The following is a 14636-nucleotide window of genomic DNA, read 5'->3' on the forward strand; positions in this document are numbered from 1 at the left end:
ATATTGCGAATTTCAAAGGGCATGCATGTCTCCTCTTCTCTATAGTACGCAGGTTCCTAAGGAAAGGGTAAAGAAGCATTGGGACTTGACACTAGTCTTTATTGTTCCTGTTAATCCTCTTCTTGTGAATATAAGTATTGTGATATGTTTACAATCCAGTCCTTAAACATTGGACTCTACAATTTGTGCATGATCTTGAAGAATTTTGGAGTAGTACTTGCAGCCTAAGAAGGGCCTGTTATTCCAAAAATGGTAAGACTTTACTATTGAAGTTCTTATCTTGTGCTTCTGTGTACTTGAAATATAGTGAAAAACTGCCATCTGATATCTGTTATTATGATTTCCTTTTTCCTTTTTTTTTTAGAGTGTAACATGCGGCAAGACATTAATCAAGGTTGGGCCTATAGGGTGTGAATATGGTGACAAGTGGGAAGTCTCTGTTGAGCCTAGAATAGTTTTCGTCACCCATGGAAATGGAATAAACTCCATTCAGTTTGCATATGACAAGGGAAATGGGGAAACGGTGCTGACGAAAAGGCATGGTGAAGTGGGAGATAACTTTGACATGGTAAAGCAAACTACTAAAATTATAAGTACAACAGATGATATTAATACATACATACATGCACACGTATCTCTCTCTCTCTCTCTCTCTCTCTCTCTCTCTCTCTCTCTCTCTCTATATATATATATATATATATATAAAGGAAAAGCATGGAGGAAAAGAGAGAGAGAACTGGAGAAGAGGGATAGAGAGACCACTTAGACGCGTGGGAATTTTAGGGCATAGAAGGTATTTTTATATAGCTTCGTGAGATTTTGAGGGCATAAGAGGTATTTTCCTATTTTATGTGACGTGTAAAATTCACAGAGTTCACAGATAAATGGAAAAAATTCATCATTTTTCTCTTCTGCTATATAGTATTACTAGCAAAAAACCCCGTGCGATGCACGGGCTGACAAAGAATTGTACAGACCACATCATAGGTTGATCTAAACCGTCCATGTGATGGAAATGGTTTGTGTGCAGCTGCACAGATAGCTTAAATTTTTGGAGGGATCTAAAGTATTAATGTGGAAAGCTCTTCCATGAATAGGGTGTGTACCAAAAATCAGCCCTATAGGATCATCCTAACCCTGCCATTTGTGGAGGGAAAAAATGGGCAGAGACAGTGTCGGTCCATTTTCCCCTCCAACTTTGATTGGGTTAGGATGATCCTATAGGGCTGATTTTTGGTACACACCCTATCCATGGAAGGGCCTTCCAAATGAATGCTTTGGATCCCTCCAAAAATGTGCCCCCCCCCCCCCCCCCCCCATGGTTTGTGGCAGCCATGCACAGATAAGCTATCTGTGTAGCTGCACACAAACAATTTCCTCATATATATATATGGGATTTGCTAGGGACCTTTGCGGATGGCATTTCGCGGATGGTCTGTTGCATGAGAGATAAGCCACCTGACAAAATCTGTGGAAAAATGAGCCTATGTGGCTTCTCTCTCATGCAACCAACAATCCGCGGAATGCCTTCTGTGATGGTGGAGAAAGATCATTCCTAGGAGACCAATATAGAAAGAAGAGAGATAGAGAGAGAAACAACATCATTCCTAAGAAATCCAAGCAAAATTACACCTTTTGTGGATTTTGCTTGGATTTCATTGAGAGGGGACACGGGTGATCAAGGGGTTTTGGTGACAGTGCCATGTTGGCAACCAAACAAGGGGTGTTGGTGAGAATGTGACTGTGGTAAGCGGGCATTATGGTAGTGAAGGCATAAAAACCTGACATTTTGTACCAATAGAAACAGGCAGTTTGGACCATTTGGTGGTGTGAAGGAGTTCAGTTGAGACGCCACTTTCCATTTTGTAGCGAATGAAAGATCATTTGCTGGATTTCATGGGCGATCTGACGGTTCATACCTTCGTTCTTTAGGTATTTTTGTAAAGGCCGATCGAAATGTTGGTTCGATTTGCTTTCTAAATCTCTTTGTACCAAAGGATGTGGAGTAGTTGTCAGTTGACTTTGAGAAGGCAAGCAACCGCTGTTACTGAAATCAGTGAAGCATGGGGTTTCATGTGAACAAACACCACTTTTGATGATAGTGCGTCTTTTATGAATTGTTCATCTCTCTCTCTCTCTCTCTCTCTCTCTCTCTCTCTCTCTCTCTCTCTCAATAGTGCATCTTTTATTCATATGCTTCATGTCACCCACAAAGTGTCCTTTGTGTTTGTAAAACATCGATGACTCTTGGGAAGCAAAAGACATTAAGAAATGATGAAAAACGAAAGTGAAAAGCCATGTCTATTTTCTCCAAACGGATAGTTTTTCTGAGCCTACCGCGGTTGACCTCCGACACCTCCCTGGAAATCAATTACGTTTCTAGTAACCAATCCGCGGTCGCCCGGGAAACCCCTATCGACCGGCCCTGTCTTAAAATTCTTTTTATATTTAAAATTAAAAACTTGTAAAAACATTTTAATTTCCAAATACTACTTTGCATTTTGAAAATTCTCTAACAAGAGAGTCATATAAAAGCGGAATACAGAGGAGAAGTTGAAGAGACGTCGGTTTTAGGCTTGGAAAATCCAAAAGCCTTGCCTTGGAATTTATAAATATAAATTATATTAATTCGCCGTTAGAAAATCTGACTTGCTTCAATAACAAGATGTACGAGGTAGTCATGGATCAAGGAAGGAAATAATCCGTAAGTACGAAGCCTGTCTTTGTCATAGGAGAAGATTTATTTCTTATTTAATTTTATATTTTCCACTTAATTTTTCATATTTTTATAATTCTACCAGAAAAAAATTAATGTAATTTCATATACGAAGGGCAAAATATTTTGTTATTGTAAACTTCTTCATGAATTTAATATTGTGATTCACATTCTAAATAATTTGTATAACCTAGCATGGATTCTTTATTTGTTAGGCTCTCTTTTTAATTGAATTTTAAATTGCGAAGTTTGTGTTATTGTTTGGCGGACTGCATAAGCTGTTACTGTTTGTTTATTTGAAAATAGATGTGATTTTTTAGTTCAAATGAAGAGCTTTTGTTTGAACTTAGACCATGTTTGCTAATTTTTAATCGATTTGCTTATCACAAGTGAGAATTTACAAATGGGAGACCAAATATAGTAGCTTTGACCGATTGATAACATGTGTGCATTTTTACTCTCACTATCATTCCTAGGGCTGCAACTTGGGTTGGGTAAAACCCGACCCTACCCGAAAATAGCTTGGGTTGGGTTCATGTTTCTTAGGTTTTGGGTCGAGCCGGGTCCACGATCCAAAAGCCCGCTTGAATCTCGGATTGAGCATGGTTTGAAGGGGCCCGACCCGACCCGACCCGAGTTACTTTAGTTATAGTATGTTTTTTTTTTCTTCTAAAACTTCACTACTTTAAAAGTGAAAACTTAATTGTAAAACTCACGTACACACGCAATCACAGGGACTCTATCCATCTTCTATTCGTTTCCCCCCTTTAGCTTTAGGGTTTCCAGTTTCAATTAAATAGTTAATGCACTAAATAGTTTGTTATTTATCTCATATGAGTATAATCATTTTCATTTGGTAATGCATCAATTTATTCTCTTTGTACTAGTTAGTTAATGCAGTAAAGAGTTTGCCATGCTTGAGTTTTTCTAGTTCTATTAGTTGAGTTGCCTTGCCAAACAAGAGTTTTCCTTAAAAAATTGCGTCAACGTAAAAAAAACCTAAACAAATTCTAACTGTTACATCTTTTGGAGAGGTAAGTTTATTTGATATCTACCTGCTATATTTACTGTTATTAATTTTTATGCTTTGAATGCATATAATTTCAATATTTCAGTTTTGAATGCATACCCCTAATTTTTGCCCCTACTTCAACATAGCTCTCTCTCTCTCTCTCTCTCTCTCTCTCTCTCTCTCTCTCTCTCTCTCTCTCTCTCGTTTTGCCTCATTTCACTAAAGCCTTCTGATATGTACTCTTTTAATCCAAGAGTTGTTGTAACGAGAGATCAATAATTGAGGGTAGCATTGAATGAGTGGATGATAAGCTTTCGCCGGACTCCTCAAAGATAAGGAAGGGGAGGTAAATAGGTAAATTTAGAACATCACTTCATATTGTCGATCTGAAGAGGCAGTAGCTCACAACAATAATTGACTAATTGAGGAGAGAGTCTCCTGATGTCAAGGATTTTTTTAAGTGACCTAAATTATACTAAAAGAAGGAAAATAAAAAGAGACAACTATGATCAGGGCATGAGAATAAGTTATGCATTGGTATAGGTGTCTTTTGGACTTGAACCTAGATCTAGTGCAAATATATCGAGTTTACAAGGTACTTAGTGAACTAAAGTCTTGAACCAAGGACCTTGAACAATAAACTAAGACAACATATATATCACACACACAACGAATTCAAACACAAGCGTATTCCTGGTGTAGCGCTTTTCGGCCATTTGCTTGATCCTGACTCATGAATGCTCTAGAGAATCAGCCCAAATTCTCATAGAATCAGTCACACTTCTACACTCCCATAGGTGTATTTATCAAGAGTGCCATGTAACTACGCACCCCATTGAAAACTCAGCTATAGATACCATTAAGAGTCCTAATAACTCATCCTTTACTCTTATAGGTTGCAGCTACGTATACCATAGGGATAAGTTTAGTGAAGATCACTTCACTTTCATTTTGTGCAAAATAAATCACACAACTAAGTTGATTTGAGGTGATTCGAGGGTGTGTAGCTGGTACTTCAGAAGGCCAATGATGGTTTGCGGTAATAGCGGACCGGTGACGATATCAACAGAAAATCTTTAGGTGACTAGGAAATAAGCCAAAGTGGAGATTGTTGGGAAAGTTGAAGTATTTCACAGATGGTGAGATGTCGGTGAAGACCAATTGGGAAAGTGGGTTTTTAGAAACCCTGAGGTATAAAAAGGACTCTCGGCTTCTCTTGTGGAATCGGCAATGGTTGTGGTGAGAGGTTCTTGGGGTGTGTCGGTTGCCTCAAGGGGGGGGGGGGGGGAGAGAGAGAGAGAGAGAGAGAGAGAGAGAGAGAGAGGGAGGGTTTTTTCTTCTGGGTTTTCTTCTCGGGTTTATCTCTTGGGTTTTCTCTTGTGGGTTTCTCTTGGGATACTCTTGTGCGGTCTTGGGTTTGGGAAGCAAGGAAGGGGTTGCGGGTTTTCGGTTTGGGTTAAATCCATTGTAATCCTTGTATATTGTTTTTCTCATAGTGGAAGATTGTGTTTCTCGCCCGTGGAGTAGGCTTGGCCGAACCACGTAAAATCTTGGTGTTCGTCGTGTGCCTTGATTTGTTTATTTTACTTTTCCGTTTAATTTGTGGACGATCGGATTGGATTTGCCCAGCGGATTTTCTCAACAAGTGCTCTGATACCATTTGTAGGGAATCTAATCGGGTAGAACTCCCCGTAAAAGCTAGCTGTTAGAGGGACGGTGCCCATTCCTTATAACCCAGCCACATCCCCATCACTTTTTCGATGTGGGACTATTTGCTTTTGCGTGGAACCCCAACAATCTCCCCCTCCACACGGAAGCAATGTGGACCATCTCGCATCTCCACGCGGCGGCAATGTGGGACTTACGAGATCTTCTCCGAGGGGATTCCACCGTCCTCGGAAGCACACACCGGGGTTACCGAGATCTTTCTGGGAGTTACCACGCCGCAGCTCTGATACCATTTGTAGGGAATCTAATCGGGTAGAACTCACCCCTAAAAGCTAGCTGTTAGAGGGAGAGTACCCATTCCCGTATAACCCAGCCCTATCCCCATCACTTTTCCGATGTGGGCTATTTGCTTTTGCATGGAACCCCAACAAATCCTTTTTGGGAGAAACTTGTCGGTCTCCCTCTTCCCATCTTCCTTCTCGCTCTCTCTCCACCACCAGAGCATTATCTCTCTTTAAACCCTGGAGTACAAAACATCTAGGAGAGGAAGTGGTACAAAAAACACAAAAGGTAAAAAAACCAATTTTAGAAGGGAAGAGAGAGAGAGAGAGAGAGAGAGAGAGAGTAATATAAAAGTGGAATACAGAGGGGAAGTGGAAGAGACGTCACTATTAGGGTTGGGAAGTCCAAAAGTCTTGCCCTGGAATTTATAAATATAAAATTGTATTAAATTCACCGTTAGAAAATCTGACTGGGTTCAATAACAAGATGTACGAGGAAGTCATGGATCAAGGAAGGAAATAATCCTTAAGTACGAAGCCTGTCTTTGTCATAGGAGAAGATTTATTTCTTATTTAATTTTTTATTTTTCCACTAAATTTTTCATATTTTTATAATTCTACCAAAAAAATTTAATGTAATTTCATATACGTAGGGCCAAAATATTTTGTTACTGTTAACTTCTTCATGAATTTAATATTGTGATTCACATTCTAAATAATTTGTATAACCTAGCATGGATTCTTTATCTGTTAGCCTCTCTTGTTAATTTAATCTCTTTTTAGTTGTGTTATTGTATGGCTACTGTTTGTTTATTTGAAAATAGATGTGATTTTTTAGTTCAAATGAAGAGCTTTTGTTTGAACTTAGGCCATGTTTGCTAATTTTTATTCGATTTGTTTATCACATGCGAGAATTTAAAAATGGGAGACCGAATATAGAAGCTTTGACCGATTTGTTCATCACAGATTACTATTAGGCAACCATCACATTGGACTCTACAATTTGTGCATGGTTTTGAAGCAATTTGACTGGGCTTTTCTTCCAAAATGGTGAGATTTTCCTTAGAAACTTTTATCTCGGGTGTGCTTTGTGTCCTAGAAATCGTAAGAAACACTATCTGATACTTGCTATTATGTTTTTACTTTTTCTTTTTTCTTCTTAGAGTGCAAAAACTTGTGAGAAGACATTGGTCAAGGTTGGGCCGGTAGGGGGGTATCATGGTGACTGTTGGGAAGACTCTGTTGAACCTAGAATCATTTTCGTCTCCCATGGAAGTGCAATAAACTCCATCCAATTCGCTTATGAACAGGGAAATGGCGAAATAGGGCTCACTAATACGCATGCTGGAGTGGGGGACAACTTTGACATGGTAAAACAAACTATTACAACAATATGAACATATGATATTAAAACCCAATTTTTGGCAGACAACATGTTTTTAGAATCCTTCACCCATATTTTTAAAACTCCCCTGCACCATCTTTATATTGAGCTCTACAAAGTTGACCCATTTTTATCTTGACCGTGTTCATGTTCGACTCCCCAGTACTCAACTGCATTAACCAATTAGGATTTGCTTTGGCCGTGTTTTGACCCACAACTATGTTTTGAAACACGTCTTTCAACCATCATTCAGAATCCTTGCATTGGTTTGAAGTATTAATTGTGATCATTACGAAGCTCTGAAATATATTGTAAGGCCCTCTTTGTTTTAAATTTTTAGAACAGATTGTCAGCCCAAAACTGATTACTAGTCTTCAAATTTAAGGAAACCATTTCTTTATTTCTTAAGGTACTGTTCGTTTAAGATTGTAATCGCGAGCCCTAATTTTGAGTCCAATAATCGGCTTGCAGCCCAGTCTGTTGTTACAATCTAAAATGAACAGGTCCCAAACAAGAATCATGTTCTATTGAAATCTTTTTTTTTTTTGTTTTTTTCTTTTGACGCCTTTTTAGGTGGAACTTGATGATCAGGAGCATCTCACTTTGGTAAGCGGGCATTATGGTCTTATAAGTGGCTATAAAGGCATAAAGACACTGACGTTTTGTACCAATAGAAACAGGCAGTTTGGACCCTTTGGTGGTGAGGACGTTAGTGAAGACACTCCTTTCCGTTTTGTAGTGAGTGAAAAATCTATTGCTGGATTTCATGGGCGATCCTACTGCTCATACCTCGTTTCTTTGGGTATTTTTGTAAAGCCCAATCGAAATGTTGGTTCGAGTCGCCTTCCAAATCCCATCATACCAAAGGATGAGGAGCCGTTTTCAGTTGCGGCAAAACAATTCAGGAGACGAGCAACAGATGTTATTGAAATGAGTTAAGCAGGGGTGCGTTAGATGAACAGACACCACTTTTTACTTTCCCTTGCATCTATTTTGTGTTTCCAATGTAAGCTGTTTACCCTATATATTTTCTTTTTGTTTTGTCGGATGAAACAGAGGGAACACTATGGTGTCAAGAGCTGTTTTCTTTAATGAATTTCCCTCTCTCGCTCTCTCTAAATTCTGCATCTTATCCATTTGCTTGATGTGGGTTTTCTTGATTTTTTTCATTGGGTTCAAGATTCCACATCAACTTCGGGTTTAGATGTGCAACCTAATTGCACTCTCTCTCTCTCTCTCATCTTTTATTCGTATACTTTTTTTAACAAGGAATATATTTATCTAGGAACCCGGGTGCGGCACCTTAATTTTTATTAATATGAAAATTATAATTACAAGAGAAGGACATAAAACCGTGGCTCCTCCGTGGAGATTTCTTTCCATTTTTTATGAGATTGAGGACTTAACTGCGGGGTCCACTATCGGCTTTCAACATGTTAGAAGATCGGCAAATGATAAGGCGGATGCGCTAGCTAAGCGTGGTGTCTCTGGTGGTTCTATTCTGTGGTTTGACCACCTTCCTCCCTGAAAAGGGGTTTTCTCTGTATTTTGTTTTTTCTTCATTCCTGTTTCTTTCTTGCTTCCTATTGTAGATATGGGTGGTCCATCTCGGCCTCCTAAATTTGCTATATATAATTATTGCCATTTCAAAAAAAAAGAAAAGAGAAGGACATAAAAGCTTGCCTCTAACCCATTACAATAGAGGAAGGTAATAAAATTAAAAAAGAAAATCTCCCTTTATAAAAATACAAAGGGGGATAAGAAAATTAAACTTGATGTGGGTTCTGTTGATTTTTGTCTACCAAAAATGCAAGTGTTTTGAACATTCAAAGTTACTCAAATGTGATTGTATGCAATACATCACCACAACTTTATGCTGTGAATTGTACGCTGGAATCCCCCCACCCCCCACCCCCCCCCACACAGAGAGAGAGAGAGAGAGAGAGAGAGAGAGAGAGAGAGAGAGAGAGAGAGAGAGAGAGAGAGAGAGAGAGAGAACTAAGCAAATAGGACTCTTAAACAATAACTCCTATAATAATATGTAATAACTCCTATAATGACCCGTAACTCATCCCCAAACTAACTGAATTAGCATCCAACTAGATTTCTTTCTTTATTAGGATGGTTGTTGACTCATCCCATCCCAACCCCTAACCAACTAAATTTAAAAGATAAGCATGTATCACTCCTTTGCCCTTGAAGAGGAACTTTGTCCGCAAGGTTCACGTTGAGAATGTTGACAAAGTTTATGATAAACAAAATGAAAAATCCATTCTATAAATTCTTTTGTTAAAATGCAAAATCTTCAGTCAGACGAAAAGCACACTCTTACTTTTTTACATCTACATGTTGTTTGTTGAAATCGCTCGTAAGATCCAGTATTTTATGTATTTATTACATAATATTCAAAAAGTTGTTTAGCAGTCGAAACCAAGAGAATCTTGAATCAGACACACAAAACAAAAAAAGATTTTGTTGAAAAGGATTACATGCAAATAACAGGTGGACCTGCCATACAAACCAATCAGTAGCTTTTTAGGCCACTTATGCGCAGGGAGCTCCCCGCACGTGCGCAGGAACACTTTTCTCTTTCAATTAAGATGGAATGATTTTTTGAATCGACAAATGATCAATAATGTCAAGGTATATACTTGGAAATTTGGCCATGAAATCATCAAATTAACCCAAGGTCGCATCATCTCTGTCCACCCCTTCTAAATGAATCAAAACTTCTGTGATGGAGCGGTTACCTTGGTCTACCATCTGACAATTGAGTGAGGCATGTGGCATGGGTTAGACAACTCCATAATCCTGGACTAAGCGGTAGATCATGGATTAATTGAATATGTGATCCCAACTTTAGTTTCAAGTTGGAGACATGAAACATTGGGTGCATAAGTGAAGAGGACGGTAAATCGAGCTTGTATGCAACCTAGCTGACTTTTTTAATAACCTGAAAGGACCATAAAACCTAGGGGATACGGTAAGATGATGGTCTGCATTTTGCTACATTCGTTCTTGGGACACTAGTAGATTCTCATTTTGTAGGACCCATAACGTGGTCCTTTCTTGCAATAACTGGTTGGAAGCTTTGACCTTGGTGGTGTATGGCACTTTCAATTCCGTATACTGTTGGAAACAATCCATGTTCTGGAGAAATTTGTTGCTATATTTATTAATTGTAAATGAAAAACAAAAATGATACGTTTCAACTATGTCATGAGCACAAGATTAGAACTTTTTCTCTTCTCCCTTTCTCTCTCTCTCTCAATCAAAACAATAATTGGAATACATCAATTTGTAAATATCTTCTTATGTTCTTCAAGAACCTTCGATGTCCCCTTGTGTCGCTTCGGCTCCATTATTCTGACCATCAGGAACCTGTTCATTGCCAAGGGACATAGAGGAAGAGATGGGATCTCAGCAAGGAATGGAAAAAGTAACTATTTCTGTGAATAAAATTTCAGAAGAGATTGGGTATTTCTAAATAGGACAACAGAAACATGTATTACTCATTAAATTCGTGTTTAATTGGGAATATTTTAATCAAAAAATGGAATAAATAATATTCAAAGTAATGCATAAGTCTCATCCTGCGTGGAGATGTAATAGTTTGTTTTACCGTGTCAAAGCAGTCTCCATCTCCACCATACTTATCCGTCATCACAGTTTGCATTTCCAATCACATAAGCAAACTGGATGGAGTTTATTGCACTTCCATGGCAGATATAGATGCTATTAGGTTGAACACAAAGTCCCCAAAGTGCTTATGGAGCCAGTATCTCATTGTACATGGAGGAACTGAAGGCTGTGGGACTTGGGGAAAGGATGCTCTCTAAGATTTGGTTGTGTGAGCTGAGGAGAGATTTGGAGATAAGGGGGATGATGATGATAGAGTGGTATCCCGGAAGCCACCCTCTTTGCCATGGAGAGAGGAGAAAACGTGAGGATGTTGGAGAGGGCGAAGAATCAATCCTTATCTTGTGGAGTGACAATTAGGTTTGTTTTTTTAGAGTTGTTGATTAAAGTCATAAAGAACAAGATTCTCGCAAAACATTATTCCCACTCCAAAGAAGCGTTAAATAACACACCCTTAGCTGCGACATTTCCAAAAGTTGCTTCCCATCGTTACAGAGGGATGCACAAGGCTGAAAGATACATTTCCATCTTCTAAAACCTCTCTCCCTCTCGCTCAAATTGCCTCCTCTCTCGAAGGCTCTCAGCAAAGCCTCCTTACCTTGTATCTACTCCGATTCCGGTAAGTTCTCCTTTGTAAACCCTATTTTCTCTTCTTTTTTTTTTTGCCCATTCGCTGTGTTATTTTCTGTATTTTTTGAACCAAACCCTCTGATTTTCTTCATCAATCGTCATGGGTTTTGTTTCTGTTCAGTTTTAAAAGTTGAGAAAACCCGTTTTAAAAGTTGGAAAATGGGTTTTGTACCTTTTAAAGATTTTCTGTATTTTTCATCGAAACTTTTGCGTGCTCGAACCTTTTCCGATTTTTTTTTTTTTCGAACCTTGCCCTCTGATTTTCTTCATTTGCAATCATGGGTTTTGTTTCTGGAGTTTTTATATGATGCCCGACCGTCAAGTACCGTCAAAAAGGTACCGCCCTTGATATCTGATCCAACAGCTGCCCACTTTTTAAGAGGCTGCTGTTGGATTAAATATCAAGGGTGGTACTTTTGAAGTACCACCTTGACGCTACTTCGCGGTCGGGCATCATATAATTTCTCTTGTTTCTGTTCCGTGGAAATGTGGAAAAAGGGAAACATCAGTCCTTTTAGGGTTGGTTTTTCTACCCAAACTATTTATTTTGTAAGCTTTGTTATGGATGCTACCCTCTTTGGATGATTGTAACCCTCCGATTTGTGGCCACTAAATGGACGGTGAGAAAATTAAAAGAAAAAGCCCTTTATCAGTCAAGAAAGGAATGTCCCTACAAATTGGAGGCTTAGAACAGTCCATTGGGAGTGGTCTCCATGTCTTGAGAAATTATATGGTTGCCGCCCTTTACATATAAAGGGCGGAGAGAGAAAATATCAACCCCCTTGATTCTTGATCAAGGGGAAAGTCAAAAAGGGAGTTTGACCTGGATCAAAAATCAAAGGGCAAGAGGTCTTTCTCTCTGCCCTTGTTGTTTGACAATCGGCCACCATATAAATTCTCGTCTTGAGAAATTCTTTTATTGTTTCCTGTTACTTTTTGTTTTAAAGGTCTCCATGTTTCATCTTCTTCTAGTTCTCAGACTTTTTCTATGATTTGTGAACGTAAATTCATCTCATATTTCTATTAGACTTGTGTCTTCGCCATTTGTAGAATATATGGTTCATCTCAGATCTCTATTACGTCTCTACTTCTATTTTCTATGTTTAGTCAAAGCAATTCATCACAGATTAATTACTATTAGGCAACCATCACATTGGAATCTACAACTTGTGCATGGTTTTGAAGCAATTTGGCAGAGATTTTCTTCCAAAATGGTGAGAGTTTCCTGTAGAAACTTTTATTTCGGGTGTGCATTGTGTCCTAGAAACAGTAAGAAACACTATCTGATACTGGTTATTATGTTTTACTCCTCTTTTTTTTTCATCTTATTGTGCAAAAACATGTGAGAAGACATTGGTCAGGGCTGGGCCGGTAGGGGGGGTTTCTGGTGACTATTGGGAAGACTCTGTTGAACCTAGAATCATTTTCGTCTCCCATGGAAGTGCAATAAACTCCATCCAGTTCGCATATGAACAGGGAAATGGGGAAACAGGGCTGACAGCTAGGCATGGTGGAGTGGGAGACAACTTTGAAATGGTAAGACAAACTACTACAACTATATGTACATATGATATTAAAACCCAATTTATGGAGAACCAACCCATAGTTTCAAAATTCCCCTGCACCATCTTTATATTGAACTCTACAAAGTTGACCCATTTTTATCTTAACCGTGTTCGTGTTCGACTCCAGATTTTGCACTACAAAGTCAATCAAAACACCTTTGACTCTCCAGTACTCAACCGCATTAGCCAATTAGGATTTGCTTTGGCCGTGTTTTGACCCGCATCTATGTTTTGAAACACTCCTTTCAACCATCATTCATAATCCTTCAATTGGTTTGTCGTATTAATTGTGAACATCACGAAGCTGTTAAAATATTCTAAGGCCCTCTTTCTTTTTAATTTTTAGAACAGATTGTGAGCCCAAAACTGATTACTGGGCTCTAAATTTAAGGATACCGTTTCTTTATTTCTTAAGGCACTGTTAGTTTAAGATTGTAATCGCGAGCCCTAATTGGACTCAAAAGTACGTTTAATTTTGAGTCCAATAATCGGTTTGCAGCCCAGCCTGTTGTCACAATATAAAACGAACAGAGCTAAAAAAGAATCATGTTCTATTGAAATCTTGTTTTTTTTGTTTTTTTGACTCCTTTCTAGGTGGAGCTTGATTATCAGGAGCATCTCACTTTGGTAAGCGGGCATTATGGTCTTATAAGTGGCTTTAAGGGCATAAAGACACTGACGTTTTGTACCAATAGAAACAGGCAGTTTGGACCGTTTGGTGGTGTGGACGTTAGTAAAGACACTCCTTTCCGTTTTGTAGTGAGTGAAAAATCTATTGCTGGATTTCATGGGCGATCCACCAGCTCATACCTCTATGCTTTTGGTCTTTCTGTAAAGGCCAATCGAAATGTTGGTTCGAGTAGCCTTCCAAATCCCATCATGCCAAAGAAAGAGTAGTTTTTAGTTGTGGCAAAACGATTCAGGAGACAAGCAACAGATGTTACTGAAATGAGTGAAGCAGGGGTGCGTTAGATGAACAAACACCACTTTTTACTTTCCTTCGCATCTTTGTGTTTCCAATGTAAGCTGTTTATCCTATCTTTTCTTCTTCTTTTGTTGTATGAAACAGAGGGAACACTATGGTGTCAAGAGCTGTTTTATTTATTTAATGAAAATCTCTCTCTCTCTCTCTCTCTCTCTCTCTCTCTCTCTCCACCAAATTCTGCCTCTTATCCATACGCTTGATGTGTGTTTTCTTGATTTTTTTATTGGGTTCAAGATTCCACATCACCTTCGTGTTTAGATGTGCAGCCTATTGGGAAAAAAACTGCTCTCCCCTTCCTGCGAATCAAATTAAATACTATCACAAGTAATATAATCTGGAAAAATAAAGCAACCACATCATAGAAATAGACACCATATTTTACGTGGAAAACCCTTCCACTATCACCTATTAATAATAATGGGTACGCAAAGTTCTCTAGATCCACTAGAGGCTCACAAAATAATAGAACACATTACACGGATTTCAACAATAGTCAAAGAGAGTGGATAGATCTCACCAAAAGTGGGTTTTCTGAAGTACCCACTAAAGATGGCTTCTCGGCGATCTTCACTTTGCAGCCCTTGCCGCGAGGAACAACATACTGAAATTTGGGTGAAATCGGAGCAAGAACAATCGTTGATTCTTCCGGCGAAGTTTCGGGATTTCACCGTTGGTTCTTCCGGCGAAGTTTTGGGATTTCTTCCCTTTTCGTCTAGCTTCAACGTGCCTTTTCTCTTCTCTCAAATTTCTCTCCCA

At 38.8% G+C, this 14636-nt stretch overlaps 1 protein-coding gene and 1 long non-coding RNA gene across 2 annotated transcripts; both read left to right on the top strand.

Moving 5' to 3' along the window:
- Window positions 1-6630: 6630 nt before the first annotated feature.
- On the top strand, window positions 6631-8153 carry LOC143883440 (uncharacterized). The gene is made up of 3 exons (XR_013252390.1): window positions 6631-6727; window positions 6841-7047; window positions 7635-8153. It is a non-coding gene; the product is annotated as an uncharacterized LOC143883440 (long non-coding RNA).
- Window positions 8154-11231: 3078 nt separating this feature from the next.
- LOC143883445 (jacalin-related lectin 3-like) lies at window positions 11232-14026 on the top strand. Its single transcript, XM_077386798.1, has 4 exons — window positions 11232-11319; window positions 12438-12544; window positions 12681-12866; window positions 13490-14026. The coding sequence occupies exons 2-4, from the start codon at window positions 12542-12544 to the stop codon at window positions 13790-13792; spliced, it is 492 nt and encodes a 163-aa protein (XP_077242913.1). The 5' UTR covers window positions 11232-11319; window positions 12438-12541; the 3' UTR covers window positions 13793-14026.
- Window positions 14027-14636: the final 610 nt, after the last annotated feature.

Source organism: Tasmannia lanceolata, unplaced genomic scaffold, assembly GCF_043159265.1.
Source record: "Tasmannia lanceolata isolate RefF3 unplaced genomic scaffold, GAP_Taslan_0.1 ptg000002l, whole genome shotgun sequence".
Lineage (NCBI taxonomy): Eukaryota > Viridiplantae > Streptophyta > Magnoliopsida > Canellales > Winteraceae > Tasmannia > Tasmannia lanceolata.